The 17,319-nt window shown below is 52.0% G+C and overlaps 1 protein-coding gene across 2 annotated transcripts; it reads right to left on the reverse strand.

The window, feature by feature from the left end:
* Positions 1–1,422: 1,422 nt before the first annotated feature.
* Positions 1,423–11,629, reverse strand: C3H19orf38 (chromosome 3 C19orf38 homolog). 2 transcript variants are annotated; one of them, XM_059919822.1, is made up of 7 exons: positions 11,527–11,629; positions 10,158–10,466; positions 8,069–8,161; positions 7,055–7,082; positions 6,274–6,317; positions 5,007–5,041; positions 1,423–2,014 (listed from the first exon to the last, which is right to left on the reverse strand). In XM_059919822.1, exons 1-7 carry the CDS (start codon positions 11,555–11,557, stop codon positions 1,868–1,870), a joined length of 687 nt encoding a protein of 228 aa, XP_059775805.1. In that variant the 5' UTR covers positions 11,558–11,629; the 3' UTR covers positions 1,423–1,867. The 2 variants fall into 2 exon arrangements, with proteins under 2 accessions (XP_059775805.1, XP_059775806.1); XM_059919823.1 differs by lacking the exon at positions 8,069–8,161.
* Positions 11,630–17,319: the final 5,690 nt, after the last annotated feature.

The following is a 17,319-nucleotide window of genomic DNA, read 5'->3' on the forward strand; positions in this document are numbered from 1 at the left end:
GCCCCCTGCCGGCGGCCCTGGGCTCTGGGAGGAAGCACGCTGGGGGGCGGGGCCGGGCCGGCCCCGCCTCGCCCCGCCCCGCCCCGCGCAAGCGGTCGCAGCTTTGTGAGGTGACTCCTTGGCCCAGGAACAGCGAGGGCGGGAGCATACGTCAGTAGTGGTGCTCGGCCGCGCGGACACGCCCCTAGGTCTGGGCCCCGCCCCCAGCCCGGCGCGGCCCGAATGGCCGCGCTTTGTAAGGCGCTGCGGCTGCCCAGCCCGGAGCGCGCGTCAAAGGGCGGTGCTCGGCTGTGCGGACACACGCCGGAGCCCCGCCCCGCGCAAGCAGCCGTGCTGTGTGAGGTGGCTCCCCAGCCAGGGGAACGGCGGCGGCTGGCCTAACGCCCGACGGGCTCCGACACGCCCCTGAGGCTGGGCTCCGCCCCTGGTCCCGCCCGGCTTTGTACGGCGGCTCGCTGAGGGGCGGGGCCCAGCTGCGAAGAGGCCCCGCCCCTATACCGGTCCTGCTCCCCACCACTGGTCTCGCTTTGTGAGGCTCTGGGTTCTTGGGGAGGGCCGGAGTGAGGGGCGGGGACAGGACGTAGGGACACGCCCCAGCCTGTGGCTCCACCCCCAGCGCGCCCGGTGGAAAAGCAGTTTGAGCATGGACTTGGCCTCTGCACACCACCTGTGCCCCCTCTCCGAGCACTCAACCTCTCCTTCTCTCTTCCCCATCATCTCCAGCCGCTTCCCCCAGTGCCCTCCTCCTCCATCCTTGGCCCTTCGCTGTCTTCGCCCCCACAAAAAAATTCTTGGACCTCTATTTTAGCCCCTTCCCCCCCACCCCAACTCACTCTCCCTTCCCGCAATGATGGCTGATCAGTGAATCCAGCAGATCAGGGTCTAGTGCCCCTTTCCATACACGGATACACACACCCATCTTCCCTGCAAGTCCCCCCTCCACTGCGCCAGGGCCCCGTTCTCCTCTTTGGTGGCTTCCAAAGGTGCTTGCGGCCGCCCACCATCTCCAGCTGCCACTCTTCCCGGGACCTGCTTTTTTTTTTTTTTTTTAAGGCCCCACCGTGCCGCATGCGGGATCTTAGTTCCTCGACCAGGGATCTAACACGTGCCCCCTGCATTGGGAAGGAGGAGTCTTAACCACTAGTCCGGCGGGGAAGTCCCTGGACCTGCTCATTTACTACTCATTCTCCTCAAGCATTCCATCATTCCACCTCCTGTACTCACCAATGCAAGGACTTTAGCAGAGACCCCACATGGCACTGCCCCCCTCCCTACACCCCCATGGGCCTCCCCATACACCACCCTGACTGCATGCAGTTGAGGGGTACTGCCCCCTCCCCCCCACCCTGCAATCAGTGATTGGACCCCAGAGGGCCTGGGCTTGAAGGATTACACTCCATAGAGGCCTTGGGAACAGCTCCAAACATTATAATTAATAACTTAGGCATGCCAGCAGGGCACATAGAATATAACCCCCAGGTACCCTATGCTCCAAAAACCCAAGTCAGGTGTGGCATGGGACGAAGGAAAGCGGAGGGGTGTGTGGAGAGCTCAGACTTCATAATGGCCCAGCTGAGGGATCCTAACAGCTCCTTCCGTGGTGGTCTGAAAAGCTGGCAATCCAGAGAGGCTTCCTGCTTTCTGTCCAGCCTCCAGGCTGATGCTTGCATCCCCTCTCCCACTCCTGCTCCTCTGCGAGGAAGGTCCCAAGGCCAGGGGGTCCCCTTCATTTCCTCTGTTCACTGCCCTGAGGAAGCAGCAGCCAGAAGTCCCCAAAGTAGCTGGAGGGAACTGAGACCCTACAAAGCCCAGCCAGCGCAAGGGGGAGGGCTGAACGGAGGGCACGCAGACAGAGGGAAGGGCTCCCCTAGCAGGCCCGGAATGTGCTGAATTCTGGGGGCTCGGGTGAGGATGACGTGGAGGTGGGCCTCTTCCGGGTCCCAGAGTTGCCAGGTGTCACAGCAGAGCCTGAGGGAGCATCCTGGGTGGCTGCGTCTTCTTCTGAAGTCATTTTCTTTGTCCGTGGAGGAAAAATAGAGAACCGGGTGATTTGGGGTTTCAGGATCTCGGGTTGCCCCATGTTCTGAACCCGAGACTCCCCCAGTCCATCGGGTCTCACCTCACCCCACACACACACAGCTTCAGCGCCCTGATCCTGCCTTCCTCTCTGCTGAATAGGGAACCAGACAGCCTGGGATCGAATAACAGCTCCCCCTCTTCCTAGGGGTGTGATCGCCCCCTTTGTGCCTCAATTTCCTTTGTGCACTTTTGTACAATGGGGGAGAATGCCAACACCCCCACCCCGAGGTGGCTACGACTCATAAATATGAACACTGTATGGCATAATTTCTGTGTAAAATCCAGAATAGGCAAATCCATCAAAGCGACAGAAAGTAGAATGGTGGGTGCCAGGGCCTGCAGTGGGGGTGAAACAGGGAGTTGGTGTTTAATAGGGACAGAGTTTTTTTTTTTCTGGCCACACCGTGCGGCTTGTGGAATCTTAGTTCCCCGACCAGGGATTGAACCCAGGCCACTGCAGTGAAAGTTCTGAGTCTTAACCACTGGACTGCCAGGGAAGTCCCAGGACAGGATTTGTTTTGCAAGATAAAGTTCTGGGGATGATGGTGGTGATGGTTGTACAACAATATGAATACACTTAATGCCACAGAACTGTACACTGAAAAATGACTAAAATGGTAAATTTTATGTATATTTTACAATGATTTTTTTTTTAAAAACTAGCAAAGATCACTAGAATTTACTGTTAAGGAAAAGAAGCATGATGCATAACAGTGTGGTTAGCATGCTGTCATTTGTGTTAAAAAGAGTGAGGATATAGACTTGCTATTTTTGCCTTTGCTTGTATGTGCAGGAAGCTCCTAATGGTGATTTACCTGTACGTCTGTGTGCAGAGGGGGAGACCAGGGGTGGAGAGGGATTAAGAAAGAGAAGAGAATTTTACTATGTATATAATTTGTACATTTGGATGTATTTCATAGTCAAACAATTTTTTAACTAAAAAAATATGTTTTTAAAGTCACCAGGACTAAGATACTGAGAAATAAGTTATTTTTCTCCTTCCTTTTCTCTGTTTTCCACCGTTTCATTTTAAATGCCTTAAAAAAAAAAAAGGGTGGGGGTGCGGGGGAGGCAGTAATCACCAGGCTAGTGCCTTGAGCGGTGTGACTTCTCACAGAAGGTTTCAGAACTTGCCCCGCCTGCCAGGCTTTTCTTAACAGCTCAGGATTTGTTCCCTGAGCTGAGATCTCAGAGGGCTGGACAGGCCGGTGCCAAGCCCCTTCCTTCCCACCATCTGTATACCAGTGACTGGGGACCAGTCTCCATCTGCTCTGTGGCAGCACTGGGTGAGGTGACCTGTCTCCTGTCTCTCCAGAACTCCGCCACGCCTCCTTCTCCCTCGGCCCACTCATCCACTCCAAAATCAGTGCCGTGTTTCCCATCCCCTGAATCTACCTGACCTGCATCTGTTCGCTTCTTCCACCTCCGCTGCCAACACACTGGACCAAACTACCCGCCACGTCTGCCGCCTGAACCATTGCCGGGTCCCCCAGCTCCTGTCCGTCCACGGTCCCCACAGTCTATCCTGCCCGCAGCCGCCAGAGGGCGCCCGTGAGCACATAGATCAGGTCACGTCCCACCTCTGCTCTGAACTTTTCATGGCTCACCCTTCACTTGGGGTCAAAGTCAAAGTCAAAGTTCCGCGCGGCTCCCCTCTCTACTCCTCACTCCGCTGCACCCCTACTGGGCCGTGCCAAGAACGTGTCCTGAGCCTGGATCAGTCCTCCGCAGCTACCTCCTGCTTGTCGCTAATCTCAGAGACCTCCCGGATCTCCCATCTAAGTGAGCTTCTTGGTCACTCCCACCCCACGTGGCATTGTCTGTCTCCCCCTGTAGGATTAAGAAGCTCTGAGGGATGAAGGGCCTCATCTTGTTCTTGTCCAGATGCCCAGGAAGGCTATGTTGAACCCATCCAATCCTCCCCCCACCCCCCTCCCCACCATGGTGCCCCAAACAGACTGACTCCACCCCAGGCTCCCTGACTGAAGTCCCAAAGCGTCCACTTACACAAATGGAACTTCTGAGGCTGCCTCAAGGGGGACCACCTGCACCCCAGACCTGTACCCCTCTCTGCATGGAGAAGAGCTAGCTGGACATTTTCTTTTCTTTTTTCTTTTTTTTTTTTTTGGCCGGGCCATGCCACACAGCATGTGGGATCTTAGTTTTTCCCACCAGGGATCAAACCCGGGCCCCCTGCGGTGGAAGTGTGGAGTCCCAACCACTGGACCACCAGGGAATTCCCCTAGCTGGACATTTTCTTTTTTTTTTTTTGGACATTTTCTTGATCCATCATGTCCAGGGGTCAGATATCTCTAATTTAGTAAACTAATAATAATAATAAGTACCTCAAGGCCATCACAAGATGCAGCTGTGTAGAGGAGTCCCATAGACCTGGGTTCAAATCCCAGCCAGGACACTGTGTGATCTGGGGGAGCAACACCCCTTGCTAAGCAGGGGGTGGGGAGTGGGGGTGGGAATGGGGGTTGAGACCCTCCCCCTTGAAAGGGAGACGCATGTCTGGGACAGCTAAGCTGAAGTTCCTGAAACTGAACACAAAAGTAGGCTTTTCTTTATACCAGGAGCGAACCACAGTGTGCACCAGATTGTCACAAGGCTCCATGACCCCAAAGAAGCCACCAGGTCACCCTGAGTCCCTTGTCACCATTCTGAGTGCAAAGGCAGTGCTGACAACCAGGGGCCTGCCCACTGCCCCACGAAGGCCTGGACAACGTGCCTACCTCCAATCCCCTGGAATTTTCCAGTGCCAGCTCTCGGCTCACAAACAATCCCTGCTCAGTGATTCTGGGCTTTTCCCAGACCCCAGAAGCTCAGGGACAAACAGGTCAACCCAGCCTGGTGGTAGCCCCAACCTTCCCATGGTCAGGACAGTCAGCAGTAAATCGGGACCGAGAAACAGGATGACTTACGGAGATGGTAAACAGGTAGTTATCGAAGGACATGTCTGCAACAGAAAGACAAGAAGACCAGGATGGGGGCCGGTTCAGATTTCCTGCTCACCGCCCTCCCCAGGCCCTCCCCACAAGCCCACAGGCCCCAAGTCAACCATGAGGAAGGGCATAAGGTCCATCACCCCTCATCCTCTTTGCCCCCTTCCAGCCCATTCTACAGGGTGAACTGCACACAGCTACAAATTGAACTGTGTCCCTCTACGGCTTAGAACCCTCCCTCAGGGACCTCTGGCTGCCCTCCGGGAAAATGGTGCCTCGTCTCCACTCCCACTTTCCAGAACACCTCTCAGCTCCTCCCCCACCCTGGGTTGCCCGCTCTTCACCCAGCTACTCCCTGCTCCCCCCTATAGGTCTCTGATTCAACACCACCTCCTGTGGGGACGACCCTCCTAGCCCAGACAGGGTCCGGCCCGCCATGGGCTGTTTCCCCACTGGAGTATGGGCTTGTGGACAGAAACCGCCTCTGTCTTGGTTATCCTGGGAGCCCCCAGACCTCAGCACATACTCGGGGTGCTCAATAAATACGTGAGACAGTGAAAGAAGTACAGAGAATGGAGTTTTCTTTGCTTGGAGCCCCTTCCTGGGCATCGCACTTCACAGGCTGGCTCCCTCTCCCCACCCCCAGTGGAAGCCAGCAGAACAGCACATTCTGGACCACAAGTGGGGCTCCATTTAAGGACGGTGCCAGGCACTGTGAAAGCCGGGTGCCCTGATGGTGGACAAGACAGATGCAGTTCCCCACCCCCTTGGAGCTGATGGTCCAGTGGTGGAGGCGAGTGTCACACACCCAAGCACGCAATGATTACTTAATTGTGTTTCTACTGAGGGCTAAGAGGAACGACAGGGCACTGGGGGCATGTAAGTAGAAAGAGTAGATCCTGCCTAGGAAGTCAGGGAAGGCTTCCTGAAGGAGGCGACCTTTAGACTGAGACCACAGGGAGGAAAAGTATTCTAGGCAGAGGGCAGAATGAGTGAAAGGCATGAGGATGGGGCAAGGAGAGGTAAGAGGTGAAAGCTGTTCACACCAAAAAAAAAAAAAAAAAAAAAATAGGTGAACCTGGTCAGGAAACGGCAGGGGATGGGGGAGAAAGAGGGGAGCGTGTGTTCTCAACTCTAAGGGAAGTGAGCAGCTGTAGAAGGGGTTCAGTAGCGAGTAGTGAGACCCAATGGCATTTTGAGACAGTGACACTGCCCCGGTGAGGGGCAGGAACTGGGAGGCACAGACCTGTGGTGGCGAAGTCAACCTGGGCCCAGCAGGATTCTCGCTCCCTGCAGAGGGTTTCAGGAGAAAGTGATGACTTGTCTCAGGCAGGAGGCTCGTTCCGGGTAGCCCTGGTCAAACTTGGCCCTTCCTCCCCACCCCACCTCCGCATCCTCCCTGAATCCCCTCAGATGGAAATTGTCTCGCAGGAGCCCCACAGCCAGGTGAAGTCAGGATTCCATCACCGGGGCTACTGCTAGTTCTCTGCCACTAGGCAGCACGGTGTCCACCCCTCTCTCAGAGGGGAGAAACCGAGGCTGGAGCCAGTAGATTCTGATGCCCAGGAACCAGGGCCACTGTCTACAGGCTACAAGTTGGGCACTGCACAACCCCAGGGGGCACCACTTGCCTCTCCCACAATTGTGGATTTCTAGAATGACTACTTAGCAAATTTTGGCAACTGGCCGTAAAGGGATGCGAGGAAGCCTCAGCCTCCTCATCTGTAAAATGGGGCCACTCCTAGTGCCTGCTTCCAGCGCTGCCATGAGGATCACGTGAGCTCAGGGTCCAGAGTCCCACAGCACAATGCTGGGCACACTGTAGGCGCTTCCTGAATAGCACCTGTTTCTATTAAGCCAGCCTCCCACCAGAAGACGCTGTTTGGGGTGGAGCCCTGGAAGGACCCTTCTTCCCCTAGAACCCGGCCAGCTATCAGAGTCTTTAATGGCCATCAGGAACTCCTGCCTTGGGACTGAGTTTTCTTTCCCCAAAACCACCCTCTGAGGGTCTCCAGGGATGGTCTCACCGTTTCTTCTGCAAGCTTTTTACTTTAACTGGGAGAGAAAAAAAAAGTGTTTGTTAGATTTTGGTCCTGGTTGCATCCTGGTTGCAAAAAGCCAAGAAACCAAAAGGTCCACATACATTTGTAGTCCAGCCTTCCCTTCTTCGCTGGCAAATTTCCCACTCAACAGGGGAGCTACTGAAGACACTTTTTTCCCCCCAATTTCATGATCAATGTATGTTGGTAAAAACTTCAAACAAGGTACGAGCATGTAAAATTGTTGGGTTTTTTTTTTTTTTAGTCCACACCACGTGGCTTGCGGGGTGTTAGTTCCCCGATCAGTGATCGAATCCGTGCCCCCTGCAGTGAAAGCACTGAGTCCAAACCACTGGACCACCAGGGGATTACCGCTTTATTTTTTTTTTAAAGACTGAGTTCAGTGGTGCCAGGGGCTGTGGGAATGGGGAGTGGGGAGTGGGTAGTCGGTGTTTAAAGGGGACAGTTACAGTTTGGGAAGATGAAAGAGTTCTGGAGATGGATGGTGGCGACGGTTGTACAACAAAGTGAATATACTTAATGCTGCTGAACTGGACACTTAAAAAGGGTTAAAATGAAAAAAATTAAAAATTTAAAAATTTAAAAATAATTAAAAAAAAAAAGGAATTCCCAGGCGATCTACTTTCACTGCCAAGGGCCCGGGTTTGATCCCTGGTTGGGGAACTAAGATCCCACGAGCTGCGCAGCGTGGCCAAAAAAATTAAAAAATAATAATTTTTTAAAAAGGGTTAAAATGGTAAATTTTACGTCATGTATATTTTACAACAATTTATATATGTATATATATATATATATATACACATATACGTGTATATATACATATATAAATTGCCCCTGCCCACCACCATCATCGAAATTCTGGAGGGTTCTTCACTGCTAAACCTCTGTAGTAAGGACTCCCAACCGTGCTCCTAAAAATGGGTGTGAGTGGGAGTGCATATACAAGTTCCGGTGGGCCATGATTTCTCTGCCTGCCGTTACCTTTCCTGATGACCAAGGCAATGGTCACCAGCCCAGCGAGGAGGAGGAAGGATCCAGCCAGGCTCAAGGAGAGTGCCAGGATCCAGGTGGGCGCTAGAGGAAGATGGGAAAAGAGAGATTGGGCAGGTCATGGAACTGTGGGGTTGCAGGGAGAAGGTGGGACTCCTGTCATCCCTCCATTTGTTTTGGATGTTGCTAGACCCTGGGGACCTAGCAAACCTGTTTCTGGCCAATTAGCATATTCCCGCCTTCTGGCCAACCTGATTGGTTCAGGGAGGGGCATGTTGCCCAAGCTGAGCCAATGAAAGTAATTTCTGGACTTTGGCTAGACCACTGGGAAGAGAGGTTTACTCCTCAGGCCAGCGTTACAAAGCTGGTAGGATATACACCTGGGGCTCCAAGGTACAATTTTGACACCCTGAGAGGGAGGGCCTGCCTGAGAATAAGACACAGAAGAAAGCAGAGCTGAGAAGTGGCACATGATTCCTGACATTGGTGAGCACCTGGATCCAGCCATGCCTGAAGTCAGTACTGTTCAGTGAACCAACAAATCCCCTTTTGTCACTGAAGCCAATTTGAGTCAAGTTTTCGGTTACTTGTGGCCTGAAGAGTCCTGCTGGCTGGGTAACAGGGGGTCAGATAACATCCACTCCCAGTCACATGGTGGACCCTGAGGCCCACATAGAGGTCAGCCACAAAAGCATGAAGCCCCAGCTCCAGTTAATGTCTGCAAAAGATTCGGCTGCCCCTCCCTGGAGAGAGGGGGAAGCCAGCAGGAGATGCCCTGATCCCAGTGGAGGTCAGGAACTAGCCAGGAGGGGAGGAGAGGCACACACTTGGTGTTCTCAGTGTTAGCCCTTGTTCATTCATTCACCTGGGGCAGGAGGGATGTCACCTCCCCACTCTGAGACCACAGGACCAAGGTGAGAGAAGGGGGCCTTTGACTGTGGAACTTGAGGCCGGGGAAGGACACAGAGACTGTTCTGTCATCACAGACTGTGGGCCTCTGCTGGCAACAAAGTTCTCTTTGCAGCAGGAAAGTTCTGACTGATGGTGAAGCAGAGGCTCCACCCAGAGGCTCCTTCTTCACTCCGGCTTCTTGATCCAGAACCCAGGCCCAGCCCCCTCTCTTGGAAAGACTAGAGGAAGACATCAGCCCTCCCAGGGCTTCTGTCTCACTCAGACGAAAAGCCAGGGTCCTTGCTGCAGCCACAAGACCCTGCACAATCCTCATTGCCTACCCCCTGCCCTCATCTCCCCCAATTTTCCCCCTTGCTCACTATGCTTCAGCCGTATGGGGCGCCTCGATGTCCCTCAAACACACCAGGCACGCTCCAGCCTCAGGGCCTTTGCACAGCCTGCTTCCTCTGCCTGGAACACTCCTGCCCCTGACACTCACGTGGCTGGCTCTTCATCCTTCAGGTCTTTGCTCAAACGTTTCCTCCTCAGAGAGGCCTTCCTTGGCCACTCTCCTCTCTATTTAAAATGACACGCTTGGGAATTCCCTGGCAGTCCAGTGGTTAGGACTTGGCGCTTTCACTGCCAGGGCTATATTTCATCCCTTCACCAGGCTATATTTCATCCCTGCCACTTTCTTTGTCCCCTGTTGGCAGACTGAATGTTTACCAAACTCCTTATTTATCGTCTGTCCCCATCCCTCGGAATGTCAACTGTGAGACGTCAGGGACTTTGTTTCATTCACTGCTGAACCTGCAGTGCCAAGGACAGTGCCTGGTACATAGCAGGTGCTCAAGGGAGGGTGGAGGAGAGCATGCAGGTTTAACGCCTGGATTTCAGGGAGGGCGAACGCATGCCAGGTTTAACGCTCTGCCACCTGCTGGCTGGGTGACCTGGGCCAGTCTCTTCATCTCTTGTGCCTCAGTTTCCTTATCTGGAAAATGGGGAGAATGGCTGTACCCATTGCATGGGGTGACTGTGAGGACTAAACAAGGAAAAGTGAGAAAGTCTGGCAAGTTGGAAGAGGTGGCTCGTCCTGTGATGACTTCCAGGTGGAGGGAACAGCACCTACAAAGGTTCCGTGGTGAGAAAATGGAGCCCGGGGCAGTGAGGAATGATGGGAGGGCCTTACCTGGGAAGGAGACGTGCATGGGCTCACTGAGGTTCGACAGTTGAGGCTGCCTGTGCTCGCCGAGCACGCCATACTGGCAGCAGAATGGTCCCCCTGGAACCTCCCTGCTGCCACCACTCAGGTTGAAGATGACCTCGAGCTGGTCCGCGGGGGCCTGCAGGAGCTGCACCACCTCCTCCCCTTGATACAGTGTGAAATTCGCCCCCGGGAAATTCCTGGGGGCCATGCATGAGATGTGGATGGGGTCCTCCCGGCTGCTGGGATGTGGGGGCACCAGCATGATGGATGGCGCTGGGATAGCCAAGGAGCCTGTGAAGCAAGATAGGGGAGGCTTGCTGGGTGGTTAGAGCAGAGGCCAGCCTGGCTGTGCAGCCTCGGGCAAGTGGCTCACCCTATCTGGGCCTTGGCTTTCATGTACAACTGGAAGCTAGTCATCCCTACCCTACTGTGATGTTGAAGGGGTAGAGTGCCCAGCACGTGGTGAGAGATCGCTGCATTTGAGTCATTTTATTATAATAGCCGTGGATGTTACACAGCAGGGCAATTATACTTGTATTACTTCGATCAACAGCATTGACTACGTGCCAGGCCCTGTTTAGGTGCTGGGGACAGAGCAGCGGACGAGATAGACAGATAGACGGACAGATAAGGTATGCCTGCCCCGGGGGGTTGACTTTCTCAGGGAGACAAGGGTGGTAGGGTAGCCACAGAGGGCTTCCATGGAGACACGGCACAGGAAGAACCGGGGGCGAGCATTCCAGGCAGAGGGACAGTCTGGGGCAAAGGCCACAGGCTGGAAGGGGTGTGGTGTGTTCAAGGAGCCTGGGTGGCAGGAGGGAGGGTGACCGAGGGGAGAAGGGGAGGGCAGAGGGGTTCTATCTTGTTTTCCAGGCTGTGGTGAAGAATATGATTTTGGGGCACGACTTCCTGCAGGAGGGACCAGTGTCTCCCCAGCCGCTCACAGGCTCCCGAGCAGAGTGCCTGGCTCAGGTGAGGTCGACACAAGCCTTCCCTTCTCTAGCTTCCCCGCCCCACCCTCTGACCCCCCAGCAGATCCTCCTGTTGCCCCAGCCCTGGAGGTAGGAGCCTGCAGAGGCCAAGCAGGGCTGAGTCATGGGGCGTGGGCACTGCTGTCTCTGGTGGGGTGGCATTTCTGATACCCTTGATGTGGGTGGGGATAATGAGACCCGACAAGAGAAATCCATGCTCCTGGGGCATTTCCAAGGCTCTGGGGGAAAATTGGTCAGGGCTCAGCTTCTCCAGCACCTGGTTTCTGCACACACACCCCCTCCCTGCCACCCCCCAGCAGAGGCAAGGTTGGGGAGGTGGAGGGAGCGGAGCAGGGGTGGCACAGGGGCACCAGGCTCACCGGCTGCAAAGAGCAGGACGGTCCAGGGCATCTCTCCTCCCGCGTTTGGCCAGGAAATCTGGCTGAGACCAGCGCGGCCCACGGCTCACTGCCAGCTCCTCCTGTGAGGCCAGAGCAAGGAAAGAAGAACCAGGACTGACTTGAGCTGAGTGTTTCCTCATTGGCAGGAAGTTGCACACACACACTTGGGCACTGAAAGGGACTCTCTCCCCTCCCCACCCCTTCCACGGACGCACATCAGACCCTGGCACCTCGCTGTTCCTTAGGGGCCAAGTTTCGGCACATGGGAGGGGGAAAATGAATGAGATGGTCCAGTGCGTGTTTTTTTTTGTTTTTGTTTTTTTTCCCCTGAGAACTCCTGGGCGTGAGGAGGCACGAGGAACATGGGTTTTTTGGGAAACCCAGGCCCAAGTCACAAAATGTGGCCCAACCAGTGCTGAAGTTGAAACGTGGGGTGGAAGTTGGTAGGGCATGGTGGTTAGGGCTTGGCCTCTGTGACCTCAGGCAAGACAAGGTCCTTCTTGGAAGCCTCAGCTTGCTGCTCTGAAGAATGGGGCTAAGAGTAGTGGACACTAGCTCCAAAGAATTCATGTCATGAAGTGCAATGCCTAGTGTAGTGTGAGTGTTCCCAGTGTGAGGCCGCAGAGGAGAAAAGTCTCAGGAGCTTCACCAGCCAGGTGAAAGGAAACACTAGCTCCAGAACTGAGGAAATGACATTGTTTGCAGCATAAATTGCCTCCTGTTGATAGCCCAGAAAGGTCTGTCTTACCAGATTTGCTTTGGTCTCCAAACATTTCTGGTCAAGTCCAGCAGGTAGGTCCACCTGGAGGTTTACACCCAGGAAGGATGTAAGCATGTAGTTGCCAAATACTAAAGAGGGCCATTAGAGTGGACTTTTTTCTTTGGATACACTAAGCTCATTTCAACCTCAGGGCCTTTGCATGTGTTCCATCATCCCTGCCTGGAACACAATTCTATAGACCTGGTCAAATCCCACTTCTGCTTCAGGTCTCAGTTTAAATGCCATTTTGAGGAAATCTTTCCAGATTCCTCTGGACTTAGAAAAAATGCCTTTGCTGAATCCTGCCATAATACCTTGTAGTTTTCTTTGATTGCAACTAGCATGCTTGTATTTTCATGCTTGTCCATTTCATCTAACTTATCAAACTTATTGCTATAAGCCTGTTTATATTCCCTTGTTAGGCTTTTAATATCTGTGGGGTTTGTAGTGATGTCTCCTCTTTCATCCCTGATAATAGAAATTTGTGTTTTTTCTCTTTTTTTCTTGATTAGCTTTGCTAGGGGTTAATCAGTTTTATTAATCTTTTCCAAGTACCAACTTTTGGCTTTGTTGTTTTTCTCTATTTTCAGTTTTCTATTTCATTATTTTGTTCTTTCTTCCAGTTACCATGTGTTTACTTGGCTCTTCTTTTTTTTTTTTTTAATTTATTATTTATTTTTTTCGCTGCGTTGGGTCTTCGTTGCTGCACATGGGCTTTCTCTAGTTGCAGTGAGCGGGGGCTACTCTTCATTGTGGTGCGCAGGCTTCTCATTGCAGTGGCTTCTCTTGCTGCGGAGCACGTGCTCTAGGCACGCAGGCTTCAGTAGTTGTGGAGCGTGGGCTCAGTAGTTGTGGCTTGTGGGCTCTAGAGTGCAGGCTCAGTAGTTGTGGCGCACAGGCTTAGTTGCTCTGCAGCATGTGGGATCTTCCTGGACCAGGGCTCAAACCCGTGTCCCCTGCATTGGCAGATGGATTCTTAACCACTGCGCCACCAGGGAAGTCCCTGTAACCTGGAATTTTGAATTCAGAAATAGCCACACATACCTGTGTTGGTGAGCTGACACACAGATTATGCCCTTAAGAGACAGGACTGAGGAGTCATGGGCAGGGTGAAGGGAAAGCAATGACGGATGGTGACTCCCTGGGGTCAGGGAACTGTTAGCAGCCAGGCCTGAAGTTGCTGGGGAGAAAACAGTTCTGGAACTTGGAGAGAGCTGGAGTTACAGGCTTTGGTGGAAAGATGCAGACCAACAGGGTAGGAGCCAGGGAATAGATGCCTAGACCTTCCTTTCCTTCAGCCCTCAGATATCCTACCAGGGCTGAACCCAACTGGAAATAAGAGGAAAAGGAAGCCAAGTTGACCCGGTGTGTAGATATCAGCTCCCTGCCTCCCACTGCGAAGCAGTACAGGGAATGGTAGAGAACAGCTCTGGTGGGGCAAAGAAACACTGCCCAGCACATAGTCTTGTAATCTTTTGGTTATAATTTCAGGGGATCCCTGACCTCCAGAAGCCAGTCTGCCAACTCCCCATGGTCATAAGAACCCCAGGCTAAGATTCTAGGCCAACATTACAAACGGAAGAGGGATTCTGTATGATGTGGCCTCTGCCAAAGGCTCCCATCTCTTCTCTGGCTACTCCTCTCACCCACCCCACCCTCATCTCCCTTCTGCCTCTTGAACTCTCTTGAGAGCCTTTGACCTCAGAGCACTGTTTTTGTCCGCTTGCCTCTTCTCCCTTCTATTTCAAACCTGAGCTTCAAGGCCACCTTCTTGGGGAAGCTCTCCGACTCCATCCAGGTGAAATGAGCCACCCCACCCACCCACCTAGCATTTACTTCTCAGCGCCTCCAACTACCTGAAATCATTTAATGGAGCAGCACTGGGAATGACAGCTCCACGAGGACGTCGTCTGTGTTACTCACAGTGTCACTCAGTAAATTTTGTTGAATACTTGGGGAGGGGGAGGGTTTCGTTTAATTGAGGGAAACAAGAATCACCCATTCACCCCAGACAACAGTGAAAATGGCAGAGCTGGTAGCTCCATGGGCCTCCACCTCCACCAAAACATCGACCAATTGAGCAAAAGTGGTAAGAATCAACTTTATCCAAACTCTGGAAAACAACTAAATGTTTATGCCAACCAAGGAAATGCTGAATCAAGAAGAGGCAACTTGATCATGGCAGGAAAGCTTTTTGTGGTGTTTTCCCTGCTCTTCCTCATCTCCTGCCCCAGCACAGTGGAGGACTTGAAGACAGCAGCCTGTGTCTTCAAGTGAAGTATACGGCCCTGGTCCCCAGTTTCTAAGGGAGCAGAGCAGCCCTCGTTCTCACAGTATTGTGTGTGTCTGTTCTAAGATGTCTGGGGGTTACCTGAAGGACTGCCTCAAGGTGCTTGTCTGTTTAACTCAGAACACATTCTTGTAAAACACTGTAAGGCAAAGGAAGAACCCACAGTTCTCTGGGGCACAAGATTACAAGTGACATACCAAAAGCTGGGAGGAAAAGCTGGGGTGAGAGTTTCTTTGGGTAATTAAGGCATTCAAAAGCACCCATACACACTGGGGAACTTAGAAAGCAATGTGAATGCCCAGGGCAGGACAAATGGTCAGAAAAGACCTAAGAAGACCTTACTCTTTCATCTCTGGCTGATTTCTAGGCTTGGTGCAAACAGGAAGAGAAGACTAAGGCAGAGTTATAAACACCCAGGTGAAGTATTGATGTGCCCCAGCAGAGACTGACAAAGAGTGGGAGAGGTTTTTCATTGTTTTTCTTTCTTCCTTTTTCACTCTATAATATATGAATCAACACCACCCCAATTTTAAAATGGACAAAAGACTTGAACAAACATTTTTCCAAAGAAGATATACAAGTGGCCAATGAGCGCATGAAAGGATGCTCAATATCATTAGGAAAATGCAAATCAAAACCACTATGAGCTTTCGGGAGTTCCCTGGTGGCCTAGTGGTTAGGATTCCGGGCTTTCCCTGTTGTGGCCAGGGTTCAATTCCTGGTCAGGGAACTGAGATCCCACAAGCTGTGCGGCACAGCCAAAAAACCCAAAAAAACAAAACCACTATGAGCTTTCAGCGACTGTGAAGCTGAGGAGATCCTAGGGCCGGGAGAAGGATGTCAGATATCACTGTCCTCCCAGCTCTAAGGCCCTCCCCCGATGCCCCTCAATAAAATGGCTTGACCCCCTAAAAAGAGACAAACAAACCACTATGAGATACCACTTCACATCCATTAGGAGGGATATACTAAAAATAAAATAGAAAATAACAAGTGTTGATGAGGATGTGGAAAAATTGGGACCCTCGTACATGGTTGGTGGGAATGTAAAATGGTGCAGCCACCGTGGGAAAGTTCGGCAGTCCCTCAAATAGTTAAGCATAGAATTACCATATGACCCAGCAATTTCACTCCTAGGAATACACTGCAAAGAACTGAAGGCAGATACTCAAATACACATGTTCTTAGCAGCACTACTCACAACAGCCAAAAGGTGGAAACAACCCAAGTGTCCAATAGATACCCACACAATGGAATACTACTCAGCTATAAAAAGGAATTAAATACTGATATTAAGATGAACATTAAAAACATGCTAAGTGAAAGAAGCCAGGCACAAATGGTCACACATCCCATTTCTATGAAATATCCAGAATTGCCAATTCCATAGAGGAAGATTGGTTGCCAGAAGCTGGGGTGAGGGGGGAATGAGGAATAATTGCTTAATGGGTTCAGGGTTTCCTTCTAGGCTGGTGAAATGTTTTGGAAGTGTGTAGAAGTAGTGGCTGCACAACATTGTGAATATACTAAATGTCACTCCACTGGGTTGTTCACTTAAAATTATTAATCTAATGCAATGTGAAATTCACCTCATTAAAAAAAAAATCCTTAAAAAAATAAGTTATCACTCATTCTCCACAACTACTTCAAAATGTCCAAGTAGTGAGTCTGAATGATAGAAAAACTTGGAACGAAAAGGAGTACGAAGCGTGACCATACATAAACTTTGACATTACAAAGTGTTACTTCCCCACGCTCTCCAAACGCCAGAAACAGTTGACAGTCACCAGCTGTATTCGAAGAGTAACTGCCACCACCTGCCAACCTCTCTCAGGCCTGTCTTGAAGGACTCAAAATTTCCATCTGAACATTTTTCTTATGTTTAGCTGGAATCACCAGAGTCCATTTCTCCAGTGACATCTTTGCTTATCTGCTTAGGTCGCCTCCAAATCCTCTAAGCCAGACTGAGGGAGAGGTTAATTGGCGGCATGCCCAAGGAAGGGCGATAAACCTGGAATATAACGGATAACATTTACTGAGGGCCTATGATATGTCATGCACTAAACAAGCACCTCACTTAATCTTCACAACAGCCCAATGAAGTAGGACTAGTATCACCCCCCCCCCTTTTCTTTAAATATTTATTTGGTTGCGCCAGGTCTTAGTTGCGGCAGGCGGGCTCCTTAGTTGCGGCACGTGAACTCTTAGTTGCAGCATGCACGTGGGATCTAGTTCCCTGACCAGGGATGGAACCCGGGCCCCCTGCACTGGGAGCGCCGAGTCTTAACCACTGAGCCACCAGGGAAGCCCCCTTACCCCTTTTATGGATGAGAAAAGTGAGGCCCAGCAGAGTGATGCCTCAAGTAAAGCGTAAGGCGTGCTTTGAACTAGGCAACCTGCCTCCCAAACCCACACTCTCTTCTCCGCTCTTCTCTTCTGACGCTAAGCACCTCGGCTGTCATTCTTCTTACCCTAGGCCAATTCAATCACTGTTTACCTTCTGGCCCTCGAGTTTGAGACCATTGGGGTGCAGGGCGGGGCCAAGCCGCCGTGCTAACTATATGCAAGAAATTTGGGGCGCTCACTATAGGCCAGGCCTCATCTCAATTTTCATCACCTCTAATTCACAAACGAGGAAACTGACAAAGTGACAGCTCTAAGGCGCCAAGGAATGAGCGGTTAGGCATCCGACCTGGCACCAAACTCACAGACCTGGCACAAG

Source organism: Balaenoptera ricei, chromosome 3, assembly GCF_028023285.1.
Source record: "Balaenoptera ricei isolate mBalRic1 chromosome 3, mBalRic1.hap2, whole genome shotgun sequence".
Classification (NCBI taxonomy): Eukaryota; Metazoa; Chordata; class Mammalia; order Artiodactyla; family Balaenopteridae; genus Balaenoptera; species Balaenoptera ricei.

Coding starts and splice junctions, on each gene's coding strand:
- C3H19orf38 (XM_059919822.1), bottom strand. CDS start 11,557: ATGCCCTGGACCGTCCTGCTCTTTGCAGCCG. Junction 10,467..11,526: donor CGTCCTGCTCTTTGCAGCCG/GTGAGCCTGGTG, acceptor CTTGCTTCACAG/GCTCCTTGGCTATCCCAGCG. Junction 5,042..6,273: donor GGTTGACTTCGCCACCACAG/GTCTGTGCCTCC, acceptor TTTCTGTTGCAG/ACATGTCCTTCGATAACTAC.